The sequence below is a fragment of the Momordica charantia genome (genome assembly GCF_013281855.1).
Source record: "Momordica charantia cultivar OHB3-1 chromosome 4 unlocalized genomic scaffold, Mcharantia_2.0 BLBB01000004.1, whole genome shotgun sequence".
In the NCBI taxonomy this organism is placed as follows: Eukaryota; Viridiplantae; Streptophyta; class Magnoliopsida; order Cucurbitales; family Cucurbitaceae; genus Momordica; species Momordica charantia.
In genome coordinates, this window is record NW_028275162.1 from 12,928,978 (window position 1) to 12,945,331 (window position 16,354).

Genomic DNA, 16,354 nt, shown 5'->3' on the forward strand with positions numbered 1-16,354 from the left:
AACCCTACTATCAAGTGTATTGTCGATATCTTTTGAGAGTATGCTTGTAGACGAGGCAAAGTGTTTTATCAAAGTTGCTCGATATCTCGTTTTGGATTTAAGAGATATAGTTGACAGAGAACCAAACAAATAGATACTTTATTGAATAAAAGAAATAATAATTAGAAATCTTGCTAAAAGTAGAGAAACAAAAACAACCACATTTGAAGGAAGAAAGGAAAGGTCAACAGCCCCCCTTAGTAGAAGTCCTGTCGTTGTCCCTCATTGAGGTATAGTAGCATTCCCGCGACACTCGTTGTTCTCCTTTAATCTCTCCTACTCCACCCGGTGTTGGGAACTTCATGGACTGGTGATATGTGGATGGTATTGCTTTGAGCATATACATTGTCGGTCTTCCCAATATTGCGTTGTAGGAGGATGTGTAGTTAACGACCAAAAAGTCAACCATCTTGGTGACACTCTTCGGCCCACTTCCGAACGTTACAGGCAACTCTATCCTCCCTTCGGGAATGACCCGTTCCCCTCCAAATCCTATCAGTGGTGCTGGGCTGCTCTTAAGCACCTTTTCTCCTAGATCCATAGCTTTATAGGCTGTCTAGGAGATGATATCCGTCGAGCTGCCCCCATCCACCAAAATTCAATGTACTTTCACATTTGCTATTTTCAAAGTGATAACCAGTGCATCGTTATGAGGGTGGAGGAGGTGAGTCGCCTCGTCCTCTGAAAACTCGATCGTCACCGGCCGGTTTGTAGTATACGCGTGGTAGACCTCATTTTGTTCGCGATTCGCCCTAGCTTCTCGCACATCTGCTTTTCTTTTGCTCCCAGATTCTCTTTCTATGGGGCCTCCCATTATAGTTCGAATCTCTCGAGCAGGAGACTTGTCGCTTTCGCCGTTTTGTGTCGCTTTAGGTTCCTCTAATACTCTTTGAGGTAGCCCCTTTGGATTAGCCCTTCCACCTCTTCCTTGAGATCAAAACAATCCTGAGTTGCATGGCCGTGATCCCGGTGGAAAAGGCAGTATCGACCTTTACTTCACTTAGTTGACGGGGCCTTCATCCTCTCCGACCACTTAAGCAACCTTTGGTCTTTGATCTCCATTAGCACTTGCTCGAGTGGAACGGTGGTCGGGGTATACTTTTCAAATTTTTGGGGTGGATCTTTCTGGCTACTCCGATCCCTCTTCTCCCATCTCGTCCCCTGCGGTTTATCTCCCGACCTCTCCCTCTTTTGGTCGGTTCGCTTTCCGTCTGGCTCTTTTTTTAAGTAAAAGAACTCACCAGCGCTCATATACCTCTGAACTCGGGTCAGCGCCTCCAAGAAGGTACTCGATGTTCTCTTTCCGAACGAAAACGACAAATGCTCATCCCTGACGCCGGACATGAAGGCCAGCAGAGATACAGCGTCTGTAAGGCCTTCTACATGCAGCTTCTCCTCGTTGAACCGAGCTACATAGTCGTGCAGACTGTCTGTCGTCCTCTATTTAATAGTTAAAAGATAGGCCACGGGTCGGCTCTGACACCGTCCCCCTACAAACTGGGTCACGAATGCCCTGGCCAAGCTTTTGAAACTCGAGATTGACCCTCGTTTTAATTGTCGGAACCATATTCTGGCCGACCCGTTTAATGTAGTCGAGAATACCCGGCACCTGACCGCTTCCGACACTCTGTAGATATCCATCCATTCTCGATAAGCATTTAGATGGTCCACTAGGTCAGTCGTCCCGTCGAATTGTTTCACCATGGGTAGCTTGAATTTTGGAGGGACCTTATCTCTCATGATCTCCTCCGTGAATGGTGAGCCGGCTTGATCCAGTAGTTCTTCGAGGTCGAATCCCTTCTCCTTTTAGTTGTGTCGCTTCTCCGAAGACTCTAGTCGATCTGTCGGTTTGCCTTTGTCGAGACTTATCGGCTCAGAGTTTCTATTATCATGGTCGCTCTTGCCCTCGTCTGGTGCCAGGGATTTATGTTGACTCCTCGGTCGCCTGGTATTTCCACCTATCCACAACTTGCTCCCTGCACTGTTTGTTGACTCCTCAGTCTCGCTTTGCGCTGGGCCCTTCCCCTTTCTCGGGTCTCTAACAAAGGGTACCTCGTCGGACTCTTGTCGCTCGAATTGTCGAAGGACTTGGGTCATGCATTGAAGCATGTCCTCTACCTTGTCTTCCAAGACCGCGAAATGCTTTTGGAGTGGCTCAGGGGTCGTTAGTGCATGCGCCTCGGGCAACCCCTCCTGACGTTCTGGGTTTGGCTGGCCGGTCCCATCCTCCGGTCCTCCAACCTGGGGGTCGTCCAAGTTCAGCCTCCTCTTGGCAGAGCAGTTATCATCAGAGCGTCGTGTACTCCTTTCTGGTGTCATGTTGCTCAACTGGATGCTTTAAATCGTCCCCACAGACGGCGCTAATTGTTGATGCGTGGATTTCAGTCCTCCGGTTCTCCTCCTCGCACCCACCAAACTTGTTGATTCGGGACTAGTACCTGCAAAACCAAATCGAGCTAAACCGGTGTGACTCTAGTCACACGGGCTCCGATGCTTAAGTTAGCAAGAGAATAGCGTAAATGTAGTCAACTTTTAGATGCCCCTACCTCTAAGGTTGGATCGCTACTTATAGTCATGACGTTGTTCCAGAACTTTCCGTAGCTAACCCTAGTTCCATTGGAGGGTCTAGGCAAAATCGTCGATCGAAGATGGGGGATAGCTGGAGGGCCGTGGAGCCCGAACACGGCTCGGGACCGAGCCCCGGGTCGGGACCGAGCTCCTTGCGGCCCAGCGGGCTCCCCTCCATTATCACCTATAGCTTGACTGCCGACTCCCATTGCATAACAGCTCTAATATCATGTAGAGACTAAGGTCTAAACGGATCAAATAATTCTATTATCCTTCACTAAAAGATATATATAGACAAATATACATAATTGGCTCAAGTAAAGAATGTAAAAATCAAAGCGAGCATAGTTCAGCGGTAATTGGCATATACCTCCAACTAGGAGGTTGCAAGTTCGAACCAACCTTATAAAAAGTCATAAAAAATATTTAAACTAATAAAATATGCATTTCACTCTTTTAAATAAGTTTAAAATTGTCATTATTAATATTATATGCATATTAATGATATTTTGTTAATATTTTCTTATATTTCATCGATTTTTTTTATAATTTAATGGAAATTTCGATGTATCACTTATATCGACGTGGAATCTATGAACATATAAAAATTTGGATAGAAATGTTGACCTATTGACAAAATTTTGACACCTTGATCTTTCCTACGCCAAATGTTAATAATAAAGATAGATTTCATGTTGAATAAAGTGAAAGAGCTAGAGTGGTGAAATATTTCCACCCTAGCATTTTTTTTAGTTCAACAATAGTACGTGAGAATCAAACCATTGACCTTTAAGATGGTAATAAATATCTTATCCACTAAGCTATGCTTAGATTGGCTAACGTGATATTAATAATATTTAGGAAACTTAATTTCTTTGTATGAAACTTTATCATCTCCAAATGCAATTTTCTAAAAAGTTGTATGAATTATAAAATAGAGTCACAAATTTTTAATAAAATCTGGAGGATACTCGATTTACCACTATGTTAGGTCCTAAAATCATAGGGGTACATGAATACTACGAAGAAGGTTAGTAATGAAATGGTAGTAGAGACCATCATAAGTTAGATTTGCCCCAAAAAGTTTCAATCAAAAGGAATCAGATTTTGTTTTATATATATTTTCTCCAATTAATGAAGCACAATTAATAGACTACTAATTGTTATTGATATAAAAGCAATTTTTTTTAAATGATGACCTAGAAGAAATAATTTATATGGATCAACTTAAATGTTTTATGGAATCCGACGAAGAAAACAAAGTTTGTTAACGAAATCCCTCCATGGCTTAAAATAAGCCCTAAAATAGTGCATAGAAAGTTGTGCTAAGGAATAATTATAAAACAAATAACTATGATATATGCATCTATTATGAAGTTGAAAAGATTCTAACTATCCTTCTACTGCACTTATTACCAAATAATTAAAAATAAAAGTTACATTTATAGGCGATAGATGAGTATCTAGGTATTTAAAACGGACGCTGAATAGAGAAGAGTAAATGGATGAACTGAACTGATACCACATCTGAGGATCCTAAGATCATGGAAGCATGGTTAAAAATGATTTAAAAGAAGTGATATTTACTATCTATACTAATAAGGGTGTACCTTCGTTTTCGGTAACTCAACCATAAGAACTCCAGGATAGAACTCCAGGATATGCAGTAGGTACCAAATTCTAGGCCTCGAACGTTATTGGAGGTGCTTCAACGCCATATGAGTGCCTCCAAAATTTGGATGGGTCCTCAAGCATCATGCCTACCGATTGGCATGCTACAAGGTAACTTTACTTCTCTTTTGAGCTTCGATTAAAATTTCTACTATATCTCTCAATGACTTCTAAATCAAAACTTGATGGTTAGCCTCTAAAAATGTCGACGCAATTGTCCCATCTTTTGTTGATCACCAAATGATTGAGTAATGTAAAATGCATTGTAATCATTTTTTTTCCTTTGCAATTATAGTATAGAGTAGATTTGTTATCATCAAAATATTAAATATAACAATTACAACCCCATTTACCTTCTCAAAATTCTCCCACTTTGCCTCATTTACCTTGTGGAGACTGGTGAAATTTCCTTGAAGTTGGTTGGCACTAGGAATGCAACTTATATCCTTTCCTTATTTGTATTTTCTTTTTCTTTTAATAAAAAAAATATAATTACATGACCCCTACACCCAAAGAATAATAAAACAAAATATTGATTTATGTTGGAACAAATATAAAATAAAATATTGATTTATGTTGGAACAAATTGGAAACAAAAAATAAAAAATAAAAATAAGAAACTTATTTCCAAACAATTTTGAGATTTTTTCAAAAAAGAGAATCAAGAAACATAAATAATTAGTCAAAAGTTTAGATTTCTTAATAAAATTGAAAATGAAAAACAAGATACAGTAACATTAACAAACTGTTTGACCCTTAACGTCTTACCTGTTTTAGGTTCACACTAAGAATGGAACTTGCTACATTAATATCACTACATTTTAACGGCAAGATTTAGGGGTTACATGGGGTAAGAGATGTAGCTAACATTAATATACAATTTATGATCCATTGGCTGAGTTGTGAAAATGAGAGCAGTCTTAAGAAATAAATGGATTTAAGTTTCTTTTTTCCCCTCCTTTTTTCTGTCAACAAAAGAAACTTCATTAGTAACAAATGATCATCCACAGATGTTTAATTTTCAGCATCAACATGTACCTAAATAGAAAGCTAACGTTGAGAAGAAGCAGTAAATATGGAAAAATGAAGAGAGCCTCAAAATCATATATCCCATCTCTTTTTGACCCTGAACATTAGAGCTGCAGACTTAATGTCATCTTGTGGAACTTGTAACATGAATTGTACTTTCATCTTCATTGGAGCTGTTTTTGCTTTCCCGCCTTCGTCTCCAACCTGAAATTCATCGTTTTACGATCACCTCAAACACCATTAACTTAAAACCTCGTATTCCTACAGGTTGTTTGATGACTATTCTACTCTAGTTTTTCTGTTTTTCCCTTTTAAAGACTAGATTTGTTTTTGATATTCATTCACAAGTGATTTCTTAACAGCTGAAACAATCAAACCTACGACCAATCACTTACCCAAAGAGACGCCCAGCCGAGTCGGACCTTCGCATCATAACCAGCTTTAAGCTTCAAATCTTTCCCATATGTGTGCTTGTACACCGCACTCCAGTCGTTAGAATCCAAATCATACCAATAGCTGACAAAGTCAATTACAAAATCATTGATTTGGGACAACAAGGGGTTTTAAGATATCAAACAGACTGCAATCAACGATAGGAATCAGCCATCAACACCCTCACATGGGTTGGTTTGGGACCTAACCTCAATTTATCAGAAGGACCGAACCGACGCTTGAATGCAAATGACAATGCATTTGAAGGCAGAGAAATTCTCGGAATAAATGAAAGTGGCTCGTCCTACAAAAGTTTCATAGGCATACCAAACATTCTGATTACAAGATTCGAAGTTGGAAAAACACACAATTCAGAGCAAACCATGCTACAGAGTTGCATCCTTCCTCAGCAAAACAACGTTTTCTTTTCTAATTACGAAGCAAGTCAAAGAAACAAGGCAACAACAGAGTAGACAAATTATATACTGACCTTGTAGCTGTACTTCAATTCCAATTCTTCATCCTTGTACTCAGCACAGCAAGTGCCATTCAAAAGTTGGCCTTTAAGAACACCATTTATCGACATAACCCGGTTCACTTCCTCCTCTTCTCTTTCTTCCAATGAAATTTCCCCCACGGGAAACTTAAACGTTGCCCTCGGCTAAAGCATATCAAATTTTTGGGCAAAGTATTGTCAGTCTCAACAGTTCAACAAGAAGTCCCCAGTGATTAAATACTAAAAACAGTCATCAGATGAAGAGTAATATAGCACAGTAGGTAAAACAAATTATAGGACAATGTATTTAAACACTGGCAGTGGCACTGAGGATTAAGATTTCCAATTTAGTAACAACTCACCAGCCCAATCGCAGGAACGGGTGAAGACAATTCCAAGGCGTAACCAGGATCAGCAATTTTAGCAACCACACCGAGCTCTCCTTGTTGAGCCTGAAACAAAGATCAAAAGTCAACTATCCCAGTTGAAGTACACACTCAAGTAGAACAAGAAAAGAAAAAAAGAAAGATTCAGAGAGAGAAATGCATTTCTTGGAGATCTTTGTTCCGTAATAGGTTAGAGAAATGGGGGGAAAGAGTTGGGCAATGGACAGGAACATAATTGAGAAATGGAAAGAAAGAAGAGAAACCTTGAGATCGTGAGCAGCGCGGAATTGCAATCTAGGGCCAACATCGAGAGAAGAACGGAGGAGAGCGTTGTGTTGTTCAGGGTCGTAGTGGATGGAAAGATACTTGGAATGGAACTGCAACTGGGAATCGGAGATATCGCCCTTGTTGTTGTTCTGGAAGGAGAGCTTGATCTTGGCGAGGTTTTGGAGGAGCTTGCATGAAACCTTGTGGAAGAAAATGGAGGATTCGCTGTCGAATTCGGAGGTGACTCGAATGGCGGGGCGCGTGGGGAAAGGGAATAGAGGGCGAATTGGAGGAGGAGGAGGAGGAGGAGGATCAAAGGTTGGTGAAGGTGGAAGAGGAAGAAGGCAATTTGGAGGCGGAGGAGATGAGGATTCAAAATACGCCATTGTAAGACCTCGAGATCTTAGCAGAGCAGCGGTAGCTGTAGACTCACAGAGAAGGGATGGGGAAATATGAATGAACGACGCCCCTTTCTTTCCTTTCTTCGGGATTTTAAATTCAAAAACCGAATAAAAATTTAAAGCAAAATACCTTTTTCGTCCTTCAATTTCGAGTTTAATTTTTAATTTTCTTCCTTACATTTTAAAATTTACACTTTCACACTTATGAAGTTTAATATCGATTTAGTTCCTACGTTTCAAAATGCATATAACTTTACTTCTATGTTTTGAAGTTAACTTCATTCCTAAATTTTAAAATATTACAACTTTTTTTTTTCTGAATTTTCACTAATGTTCAATTTTGATCTTAGAGAAAATTGTTATCAATCTTAATGAAATGTTGATAAGTACATGAAATATTAATTTATATTATTTATATGTTTACGTGGTAAAATTATTTATTTTTATAATATTTCGATAAGTGATGCGAGAGGACACTACTTGAATATTACAAAAATAAATATTTTTATCACATCCACTTTGAAAATGTATTTTTTTATCAGTGTTAAATAATATTAATTAATATTAAATAGAATCATCCTAATCAACATTACATCAACCGATCTATGATGTAAAAGATTGAAAGTGAGCATTATTAAAAATTCAAAGGTAAAAATGTAAAGGATAAGAAACTTAGGACCAAACAAGAACTGAACTCTGCAGTAAAATTGTAATATTTTGAAACTTAAAGGCTAAATGGAATCTAAACTCAAAATTTAAGGATAAAAATGTAAAATTTTGAAACTTGAGGATGAATTGAAACCAAACACAAAACTCCGAAAAAAAAAGTATTTACCCAAAATTTAAAAATATATTGTATATTTATTTTTTCTTTTTTGCCCCATTAAAATAATAATAATTTACTTAATGATTTCAATTTGGTGTTTGTAATTTATACTTGTACAACAAAGGTGGATATGGAGATTTTTTTTTTTTTATATAAAAATGTGGAGGTGGAGATTGAACATTTCACCACAAGAAGCCTAATAGATGTTTTTATTCACTAAACCATATTCAAAAGGAGCGATTTAAATTATTTATGTGATTACAAATTGTTTCTGTTGTTATCAAATTGAATAACTCACTTGTTTTTTTAGAGCATTTTTCTATCTTCGTACACTGAGATTCAGGACTTATGTCTAGGTAAAATAAGGGGGAAAGAAGTGAGTTGTCTCAAAGGGGTAAAAAAAAAAAATTTAGATATAGGTAAACTCATTTTTACCCACTTGAAAAGTTCATAAATTTTTTTTTATTAAGATAGATCCTAATACATTTAGCTAAATAGAAAATCGACCTTATTATCATGTTAATTTTAATATATATATATATATATATTTTAGTGCTAAAATCTATCTAAGTCCTGTAGAGTGACCTATCAGATTGGCGTGAGCGGTTCGAAGCGAACTTCTTTGAATATCTACTTTTCTACTTTCGATGCTGTTTGAACCTGGTATAGTTCTGTCCATTATCATTTCAGTTTTCCTTCATGTAGTGGACACAGTTCTCCTTCCTTGAAGTTAGTTGGATCATCTTATAGGGAAAGTTGTGTACATTTCGTATAGTTTTCCACTATAACTTGCCTGTAATGGGCGTAGTTCCCCTTCCTTGAAGTTAGCTGGATCACCTTATAAGGAAAGTTTTGTACATTTTAGGATAGTTTTATACATTTTAGGTGTCATGGAGCTACAGGCAAACCCCACCAACACTCAAGTTTAGTTCAAAATTCGACTTTAGACAGATTAGCTTCAAACAGATTCTCATACCTGGTTTAATGGTATGGGGAGTGTACTTATAGTAGTCAAAGGGGTAGTTGTCTATCCCATTACGATATTGCGTTGTTCGGGTGGGTAACCTGCCATGGACCGTGGGACCATGTTGGTCTCTGGGTTTATCCCTACTTTGAGTTCCATCTGTGTCTGAGTATTGAGGCCAGATCGGTCAGGTCGGGCTTAACGACCTTGGAACAGGTTGCTACGTGGCAGTTTGCCCTCTAACATATACATACACATACATATATATATACATACACATACATATGTATGTATGTTCAAAATGATAGATAATAAATTAATATTATGTTTAAACAATAGAATCCAAATTAACAAATTCTTACTAGGTTAGCATAAAAATAATGTAAAATTAGTTTAAAGTATTAGATTTATTTTTGTTATAGACATTTTTGAATCATTTTAGAAACCTTAGGTCATATCTAAGCCTTTTAAACTTAAAACAATTAAAAAAAATCCTATTTGCAAAATTCGATGGATTAAAAAGATATAGGAAAATATCAATTTTAACCAATAAGGTATATCAATTTTACCAAAATTTTCATTTAAATAAATTGTACCTTATAAATGGACAAGTATTACAACCTTTACCTTAAACTATATATATATAAAAAGAAAAAAGTACAATTTTTGTAACGCCCCAGGATTTTCAACATCCTAACAAGGACCGTTACTAAAAGCCGCCTAAAAAGTCTCGCTCGTACTATGGTAATAACACTTAAAAAAACTTGCACTAAACAAAACAAACATTATTAAAGTTCTAACGAAACTCAAATTCTTCACAGTTAATAATTTAATAACAATCTAACCTTATAAAATTTCTCAATGAAATCTTCTTTAATCATAAACCATCCACTACATGAATCTAACTATCTCAAATTGCAAAGAAAAAGCCAACTCAAGTTCAACTTGAATAAATGTAGTATACTGATAAATATCTTCGATAGACTACATCACCACAGTTCAAGTAGCTAAACAAAATTAATGTTCTCAAGAATAACGAACTGTCAATCCTAAAACATCCCTTAAATAAGGAACTTAAACAAACCAATTTATTAACCTTATAACAGACTCGATAGCTATCCTATTCAAAATGAGACTTAACAACGCAGTGTTAAATGGTCTCTCTAGTCAAGTCTCCTCCTCGCCATCACCATTCCAAGAGTTAGCTCGATACCTGCAAAACTGGAGGGGGAAAAAGAGGGATGAGTACAACCACGGTATCCAGTAAGCAGCCCTTATCTGAAGGGTCGCGCACAAAAGCATGCTTATCAAGGAAACAACGTGTCATGCTTATCAAAGAATCAACACATGATGCTTATCATTAATCTTGAGCCTTAAATGAAAGAAACATATTATGCGTAAGTTTAACTAAACATGTACCATACATGTCAAACACATCCTCACATCTTAACTCACTAGTTCTCTCTCTTAATTCCTCCAAGACTTACTCTTTCGAGTCGTACCAACCCCTGACCTTGCGTAGCCAAGGCATATACACTTCTCTACGGTGCTCGATGTTGGACCTTGACATTTGTCCCCAAGACCTCAACTACTACTCAACGTATTGGCCCTTGGCCTCCAAGCAACTTCTAACTTATCACATTATATTAGTCCTCCAAGTCTAACTCCTCGAATTGTATCGACCCTTGTCATTTATCCCCAAGGCCCACTAATCATCTACAGAAGCTTGGCGTTCGACCTTACTATTTATCCTCAAGGCCTTAAACTGTGCATCGACCCTTGATAAATTATCCCCAAGGTATCGACGACTACTCAACGTATTGGTCCTTAGCCTCCAAGCAACTTATGTTAGTCCTCCAAGTCTAACTCCTTGAATCGTATCAGCCTTTGTCATTTATCCCTAAGGCCTCGACACTCATCTATAGAAGCTTGGCGTTCGACCTTACCATTTATCCCCAAGGCCTTGAACTGTGCATCGACCCTTGACATTTATCCCCAAGACATCAACGACTACTCAACGTATTGGTCCTTGACCGCCACCACATCAAGACCCAATACTAATTCAATAATTAGAATCATCGTGCTGACCCCCAACCTTTGTACCCGGAGCCTCGACACTCATCTCTACCAAGTTGGGGTATCGATTCCCGATCTTTGTACCTGGAGCCTCAATACCCAACTAGTGACGTGCCAGCCTTCTGTCCCTGTTACTCATCCACTCACTTCATTATATCCCAAAACTCTAACCAAAGTCCTACATGCTACTAAGACATGCCTTATGCATCAATAATCTCATAACAGTCCAATACACGATATACAAAAAAAAAGTATAAATACCAATCAGTTTAAAATAGTCCAACATGATCCAACAACTACAACATGCATGGTTCACAAAAGAGGCACAACCAACGACTTAACCAAAATATAATCAAAAGATACCCAGCATACTTTAAACACAACCGAGTTCTCATAAATATTCACCATGCTTTCGAAACAACAAATTATAGTACCAGTATACAATTTTCATCATGCAACCCAATTAGAACATAACAACAAATCAAGCATAGCCATCCAAGATTACATGATTGGAATTTATTCACACAATCACGTATTTTTTTCCTAGGATATATCAACAGTTATATCAACAATGACGTTTACTAAATGATAACAATGACAATCAATCATGCAAATATCACACATAGGCACACGAGCAAACAACCATATCATATCAGCACACAATAACCAATCCCCTCAAGTAAGAAACTACTTACCCACTCCTAATGTTCCTAATTCTTCCATTCCCTCGACACCTAGGCATTCAAATAAAAAAAACAGCATGTTAAGAAGATAGTTTCGGTCATAAAAATCAATTATAATGAGGGTTTGAAGGGTCCATTACCACAAAAACGACTTGTTTGAGTGTGGGTAATTCATATCTAACTCGAGCAAGGGTGGGTAACGTAAATCGGGCTTCAAATGGGTGTGGGTAAGCGCCAAACACCATGAAACTGCTGCTGTCCACGTTTTGTAACAGATGAACGAGTCGAAACAACTTCCAACGACTGCGTTTTGCTATCCGTTATTACAAGACAACTTTGCATAGGTGTGGGTAACTCATATCTAACTCGAGCAAGGGTGGGTAACGTAAATCGGGCTTCGAACGGGTGTAGGTAAGTGCCAAACACCACGAAACTGCTGCTGTCCACATTTTGAAGCAGAGGAACGTGCCAAAACAATGTCCAACGACTTTGTTTTGCAATCCATTACTACAAAACGACTTCGCTTAGGTGTGGGTAGCTTAGATCTAGCTTGAAAAAGTATGGGTAGTGTGAATTGAGCCTCAAATGAAACTGGGTAATCACCAAATACCAAGAAAACAAGCTGTTAGCATTTTTTACAGCAGCAGAATGCATCGAAAATGTCCTTAAAGCAGTAAAGTCGCCACAAGAGTGTGGGGGTCTCTCAGACTGAGTTAAGATGGGTCGTTGGTTGCCACCGAACCCTCGAGACGTCGTCCAACACAACAGACCGCCGCGCCCACCTCAAACTGCCGCGAAATAGAGTAGGACGCCGCTGCCCGCCAAGTTTCTTGCTGCGCCGTGGTACGTCGGAGTGTGTTGTTGGGAGGTGTGCTACCGTTCGTCGGATCTTGTCGGGGAAGCTAGCGATTGGGAAAAGAAAGAGAAGGAAGAAGAAGAAGGTTGAGAGGGGGGAAGAGATTTCACGTGAAGGAAGGAAAAAAGAAAAACAAAATAATTGTTTACTTTTAGGGTTTTTCCTCTTTTTTGCCTTCTCCCATCTTTATTTTGTTTCCATTGCCATTTGATTTAAATCCCAAAAGCCCAATACCAAAATTAAAAAATGGGCCCATGGAAAAATTAAAACTCTAATTTTCTTTAAAACTAACAGTATTCAAAAGAAAAGCACAAACCAAAACACCAAAACAATTAGAATTAAAATTCACAACCAACTCACGTCAACCTATAATAAAATTAAAATAAAACAAAACAAAATAATTAAAAATAAATTCTAATCCTTTCTACTAAAAGAAATCATGTTCTTCAAAGGATTTGGGGAAAATAATTAAATTTCAAAATCCAACGATACAATCCAAAAGTGAAAATTAAATTCTCAAAACCTTGGATTAAGATTTAATTAAAAATCTCTTTCAAAAATTGAAAACTTAATTCATAATCTAACGAAATTAAACTTAATTTCTAATTTTTCCTAAAATTAGAACTCCAAGATTAGAAAATCCAAGAAATCAATTTATTCACTTAGGGGAAAATCCAAAGGCACAAATTCAAACTTATAATAAAACTAACTCGAGATCGCGGGGCGTTACAATTTTTATTATACACTTTCATTCAAAAATTTGTTGAAAAACTGTTCTCATAAGTCATATGTGCTTTTCGACTGAACTCATTGGCTCCACGCTCTATTCGGTTGGAACTCGGTTCGAGAACCTTCTCTCCCCCGGTCTAGGGAGAAAAGTGAAAGTAGGTGAAAAAAATCTCACAGTCTAGGGAGCCGAGTCAGACCATCCCCAAAACCCACCACCTGCTACCAAGTACTCCTCTTAGGTGTGGAAAGGCTCTCGCTCAACGGATTGAAGGTACGCCGGGGATAACAGGCTGATGACTCCGAAGAGCTCTTATCGACGGAGTCGTTTGACACAAAATGCAGGGCTAAGGGGAAGAAAGGGTTGGTTGCCCCTTACGCGCTTTTTTAGGAGGAGTTCAATGTAGTCGGATGGAAAGGAAGTGCATATCGGAAACGAATCGGGCGATGGGCCCCATACCTAAAATAAGACAAAAATTCTGCAACAGGATAAGAAACGTCGAGAGGATCGACGATTCACGAGCTCGATGGCCTTTTGCATTATTGTAAACCATTTGATCCTAGTCGTCTTCCGAGGAAAAATATGTGTCCAGGAAGGCACTCTCACGAAATGGAATGTCGTATGTGTGGAATTTGAAATTCGATTTGCGTCTTATTGTAGGTCGGTCATCTATTCAATCTGGAATTCCATCTCTTGCTTGGTTTGCCCTTGGCCTGGTCTCGACTCCCCCAGCATCCCATTTTCTTTAGGTCCGAAGGGATCCAGTGCCCAACTACTGACTCCTCCACGAATTGCATTATCTGAGCCGAGCCAGGAATGGCCATTAGTGGACACCCACCACTTTTCACCGGTTAGACAGGCCCTCTTTCGGTAAGCATCCAGTATCTCAGCTCCAGCTTGTTTTTCAATGACGGGTAAGGCGGGGATCTTAGAGGGGCACCCAATTAAGGCCGCCAGAAAAGATCTCTTTCTTCCTCGCGGCTAGGCCAACGATGATTAGAATGATCTTATTAATACTAAAAAAGAAAAAGTTGGACTCATCCGCATCCCAAAGCATGCTTAGGCGCGCAACACTAAGTAATCCAAGCCCCTTTTTTCTTTCATATTTCATTTTTCTTTCCTACATTTTTCTTTCGATTCGAGATATAGGTCGGCTTCGTGCATCTCGATGTCTCTTCAGGTGATCAAAAAGGCCCCCTTTCTCAGTAGATGAAATTAGGATGAAAGTATATTATCTCAACGCTTCTTTTCTCTAGCTTGCTCTTCTAAATAAAATTTTGGCTTGTCTTGGTCACAAAAGGGAATCCACTTTTTTTTCTTTCGAAACCTTGATTTTTCCGGTATGCTGCTCCGCGAGCAAGGAATGACATGAGCTTTCGAGAGTCCGGTCTGGATCTAGCGAAGTTGCGAGCCTACTGCCAAACGAGTGGCAGATTTGGATGGAGTCTCGCTTTGGTGTTGGGGATTCTTTTTCGCCGGTACTGTTGCGAGACTGGTAACCCAACATTCTACTGCTCTCTAAAAGGCCAGCTCATTCGACGAAACAATCTTGGACCCTCTTGGCTGCGTTGTGCTTGGATGCACTTATATTCCACATGCCAACGATAAGATGAAAACCGCCACATTCAAATTGGACATACAAAATCTTTCATTGTTCAAGCTCTTTCACATGAGTACAGGGGTTGCTTAGCCGGGAAGGGGCCTAGAAGTGCTTACTACTATACCACACTACAATTGGCTATAAAATATTGAAATTAATAGGTTTAAGATAAAAATGACATTAAAGCTAGTGTTTTGTTAAAATTTGTGAGTTTTTGTGGAGTTATTTAGTAGGGATGGCAACGAGGTGGGGTGGGGCTGGATGGCCATCCACATCCTCGTTTTGTTGGAGACTTTTTTTCGTCCCTGAAATTTTGAGGGTGAGGATTGGGGAACCTGGCACTGATTTTTTTTTTTTACTTTTATTTTAATTGAAATTTTTTTATAAATATCTTAATTCTTTAGAAAATATAAACTTTTTTTTGGAATAATGTAAAATTTAATTAAATAGAGCTACAATGTTTTTAAAATTATATATAATAAAAATTAATAAAATATTAAATGGGGCGAGAGACCTCTCCCATTCTCGCCCCGTCCCCAATAGAGACGCCAATTAGGATCCCTGGTTTGACCCGTCGTCGATTAAACCAGAGATTCCCCATCCGATCGGATCAGGTACTCGCGCGGATCAGGTCTCGCGGGTTTTTTTATTATTTAGTGGTCAACTTTGTGAAAACTTTAATTTTGACAAAATTAGTTAGCTTTTGAAGTTTAAAAACTATTTTATATGGTAAAATTAATAGGAGAATTAGCATAAATATAATTAAATAGATGGGCAAATTGCAACATATATATCTAAATTTATATTCTAATCCATTAAATTAAAAGTTTAGTTTGGGCAAATTGCAACATATATATCTAAATTTAGATTCTAATCCATTAAATTAAAAGTTTAGTGTGAAAATTCATACCACTTCTCAAATTTAGTCTTTAGGGATAGAAAAATGGATTTTTCTTTAAAAGGTATTTATCATAAATGACAGATTTATAGAAACTTTGCTTTTGCTTTTACCTTGGAAGGATAGGTTACATCATGACATACACCTCAAGAATAATCATTTTAAAAAATTTATATCTTTTTTGTATATTACTTAAAATACTCTTTATTTAACTTCTTGCCTTTCTAATATATGGTGCAATTACTATATACGTTTTAATAGAACTTGTGAACTTTTAGCCAATTTTCTAAATACATTTTTGGCCACTGTTTTTTCAAAATTTTAAATTTTAACTAACATTATGAACCTAAATACTAAATCATACAATAATTTTTTTTAAATTGAGTGTGTTTATGTAGGAATTTGCACAACGGTTCTTCACGAATCGAGATCGAA

The 16,354-nt window shown here is 37.9% G+C and overlaps 2 protein-coding genes and 1 long non-coding RNA gene across 3 annotated transcripts; all 3 read right to left on the reverse strand.

Moving 5' to 3' along the window:
- Nucleotides 1–223: 223 nt before the first annotated feature.
- LOC148211848 (uncharacterized) lies at nucleotides 224–580 on the reverse strand. The gene has a single exon (XM_088122934.1). The coding sequence runs from the start codon at nucleotides 578–580 to the stop codon at nucleotides 224–226; it is 357 nt and encodes a 118-aa protein (XP_087979060.1).
- Nucleotides 581–5,316: 4,736 nt separating this feature from the next.
- On the reverse strand, nucleotides 5,317–7,363 carry OEP37 (chloroplast outer envelope protein 37). The gene is made up of 6 exons (XM_022301780.2): nucleotides 6,885–7,363; nucleotides 6,598–6,687; nucleotides 6,230–6,400; nucleotides 5,949–6,043; nucleotides 5,703–5,823; nucleotides 5,317–5,511 (listed from the first exon to the last, which is right to left on the reverse strand). Exons 1-6 carry the CDS (start codon nucleotides 7,272–7,274, stop codon nucleotides 5,380–5,382), a joined length of 999 nt encoding a protein of 332 aa, XP_022157472.1. The 5' UTR covers nucleotides 7,275–7,363; the 3' UTR covers nucleotides 5,317–5,379.
- A 2,647-nt stretch (nucleotides 7,364–10,010) lies between these two features.
- On the reverse strand, nucleotides 10,011–12,860 carry LOC111024156 (uncharacterized). Its single transcript, XR_002603279.2, has 3 exons — nucleotides 11,979–12,860; nucleotides 11,851–11,889; nucleotides 10,011–10,300 (listed from the first exon to the last, which is right to left on the reverse strand). It is a non-coding gene; the product is annotated as an uncharacterized LOC111024156 (long non-coding RNA).
- Between the last annotated feature and the right edge of the window lie 3,494 nt (nucleotides 12,861–16,354).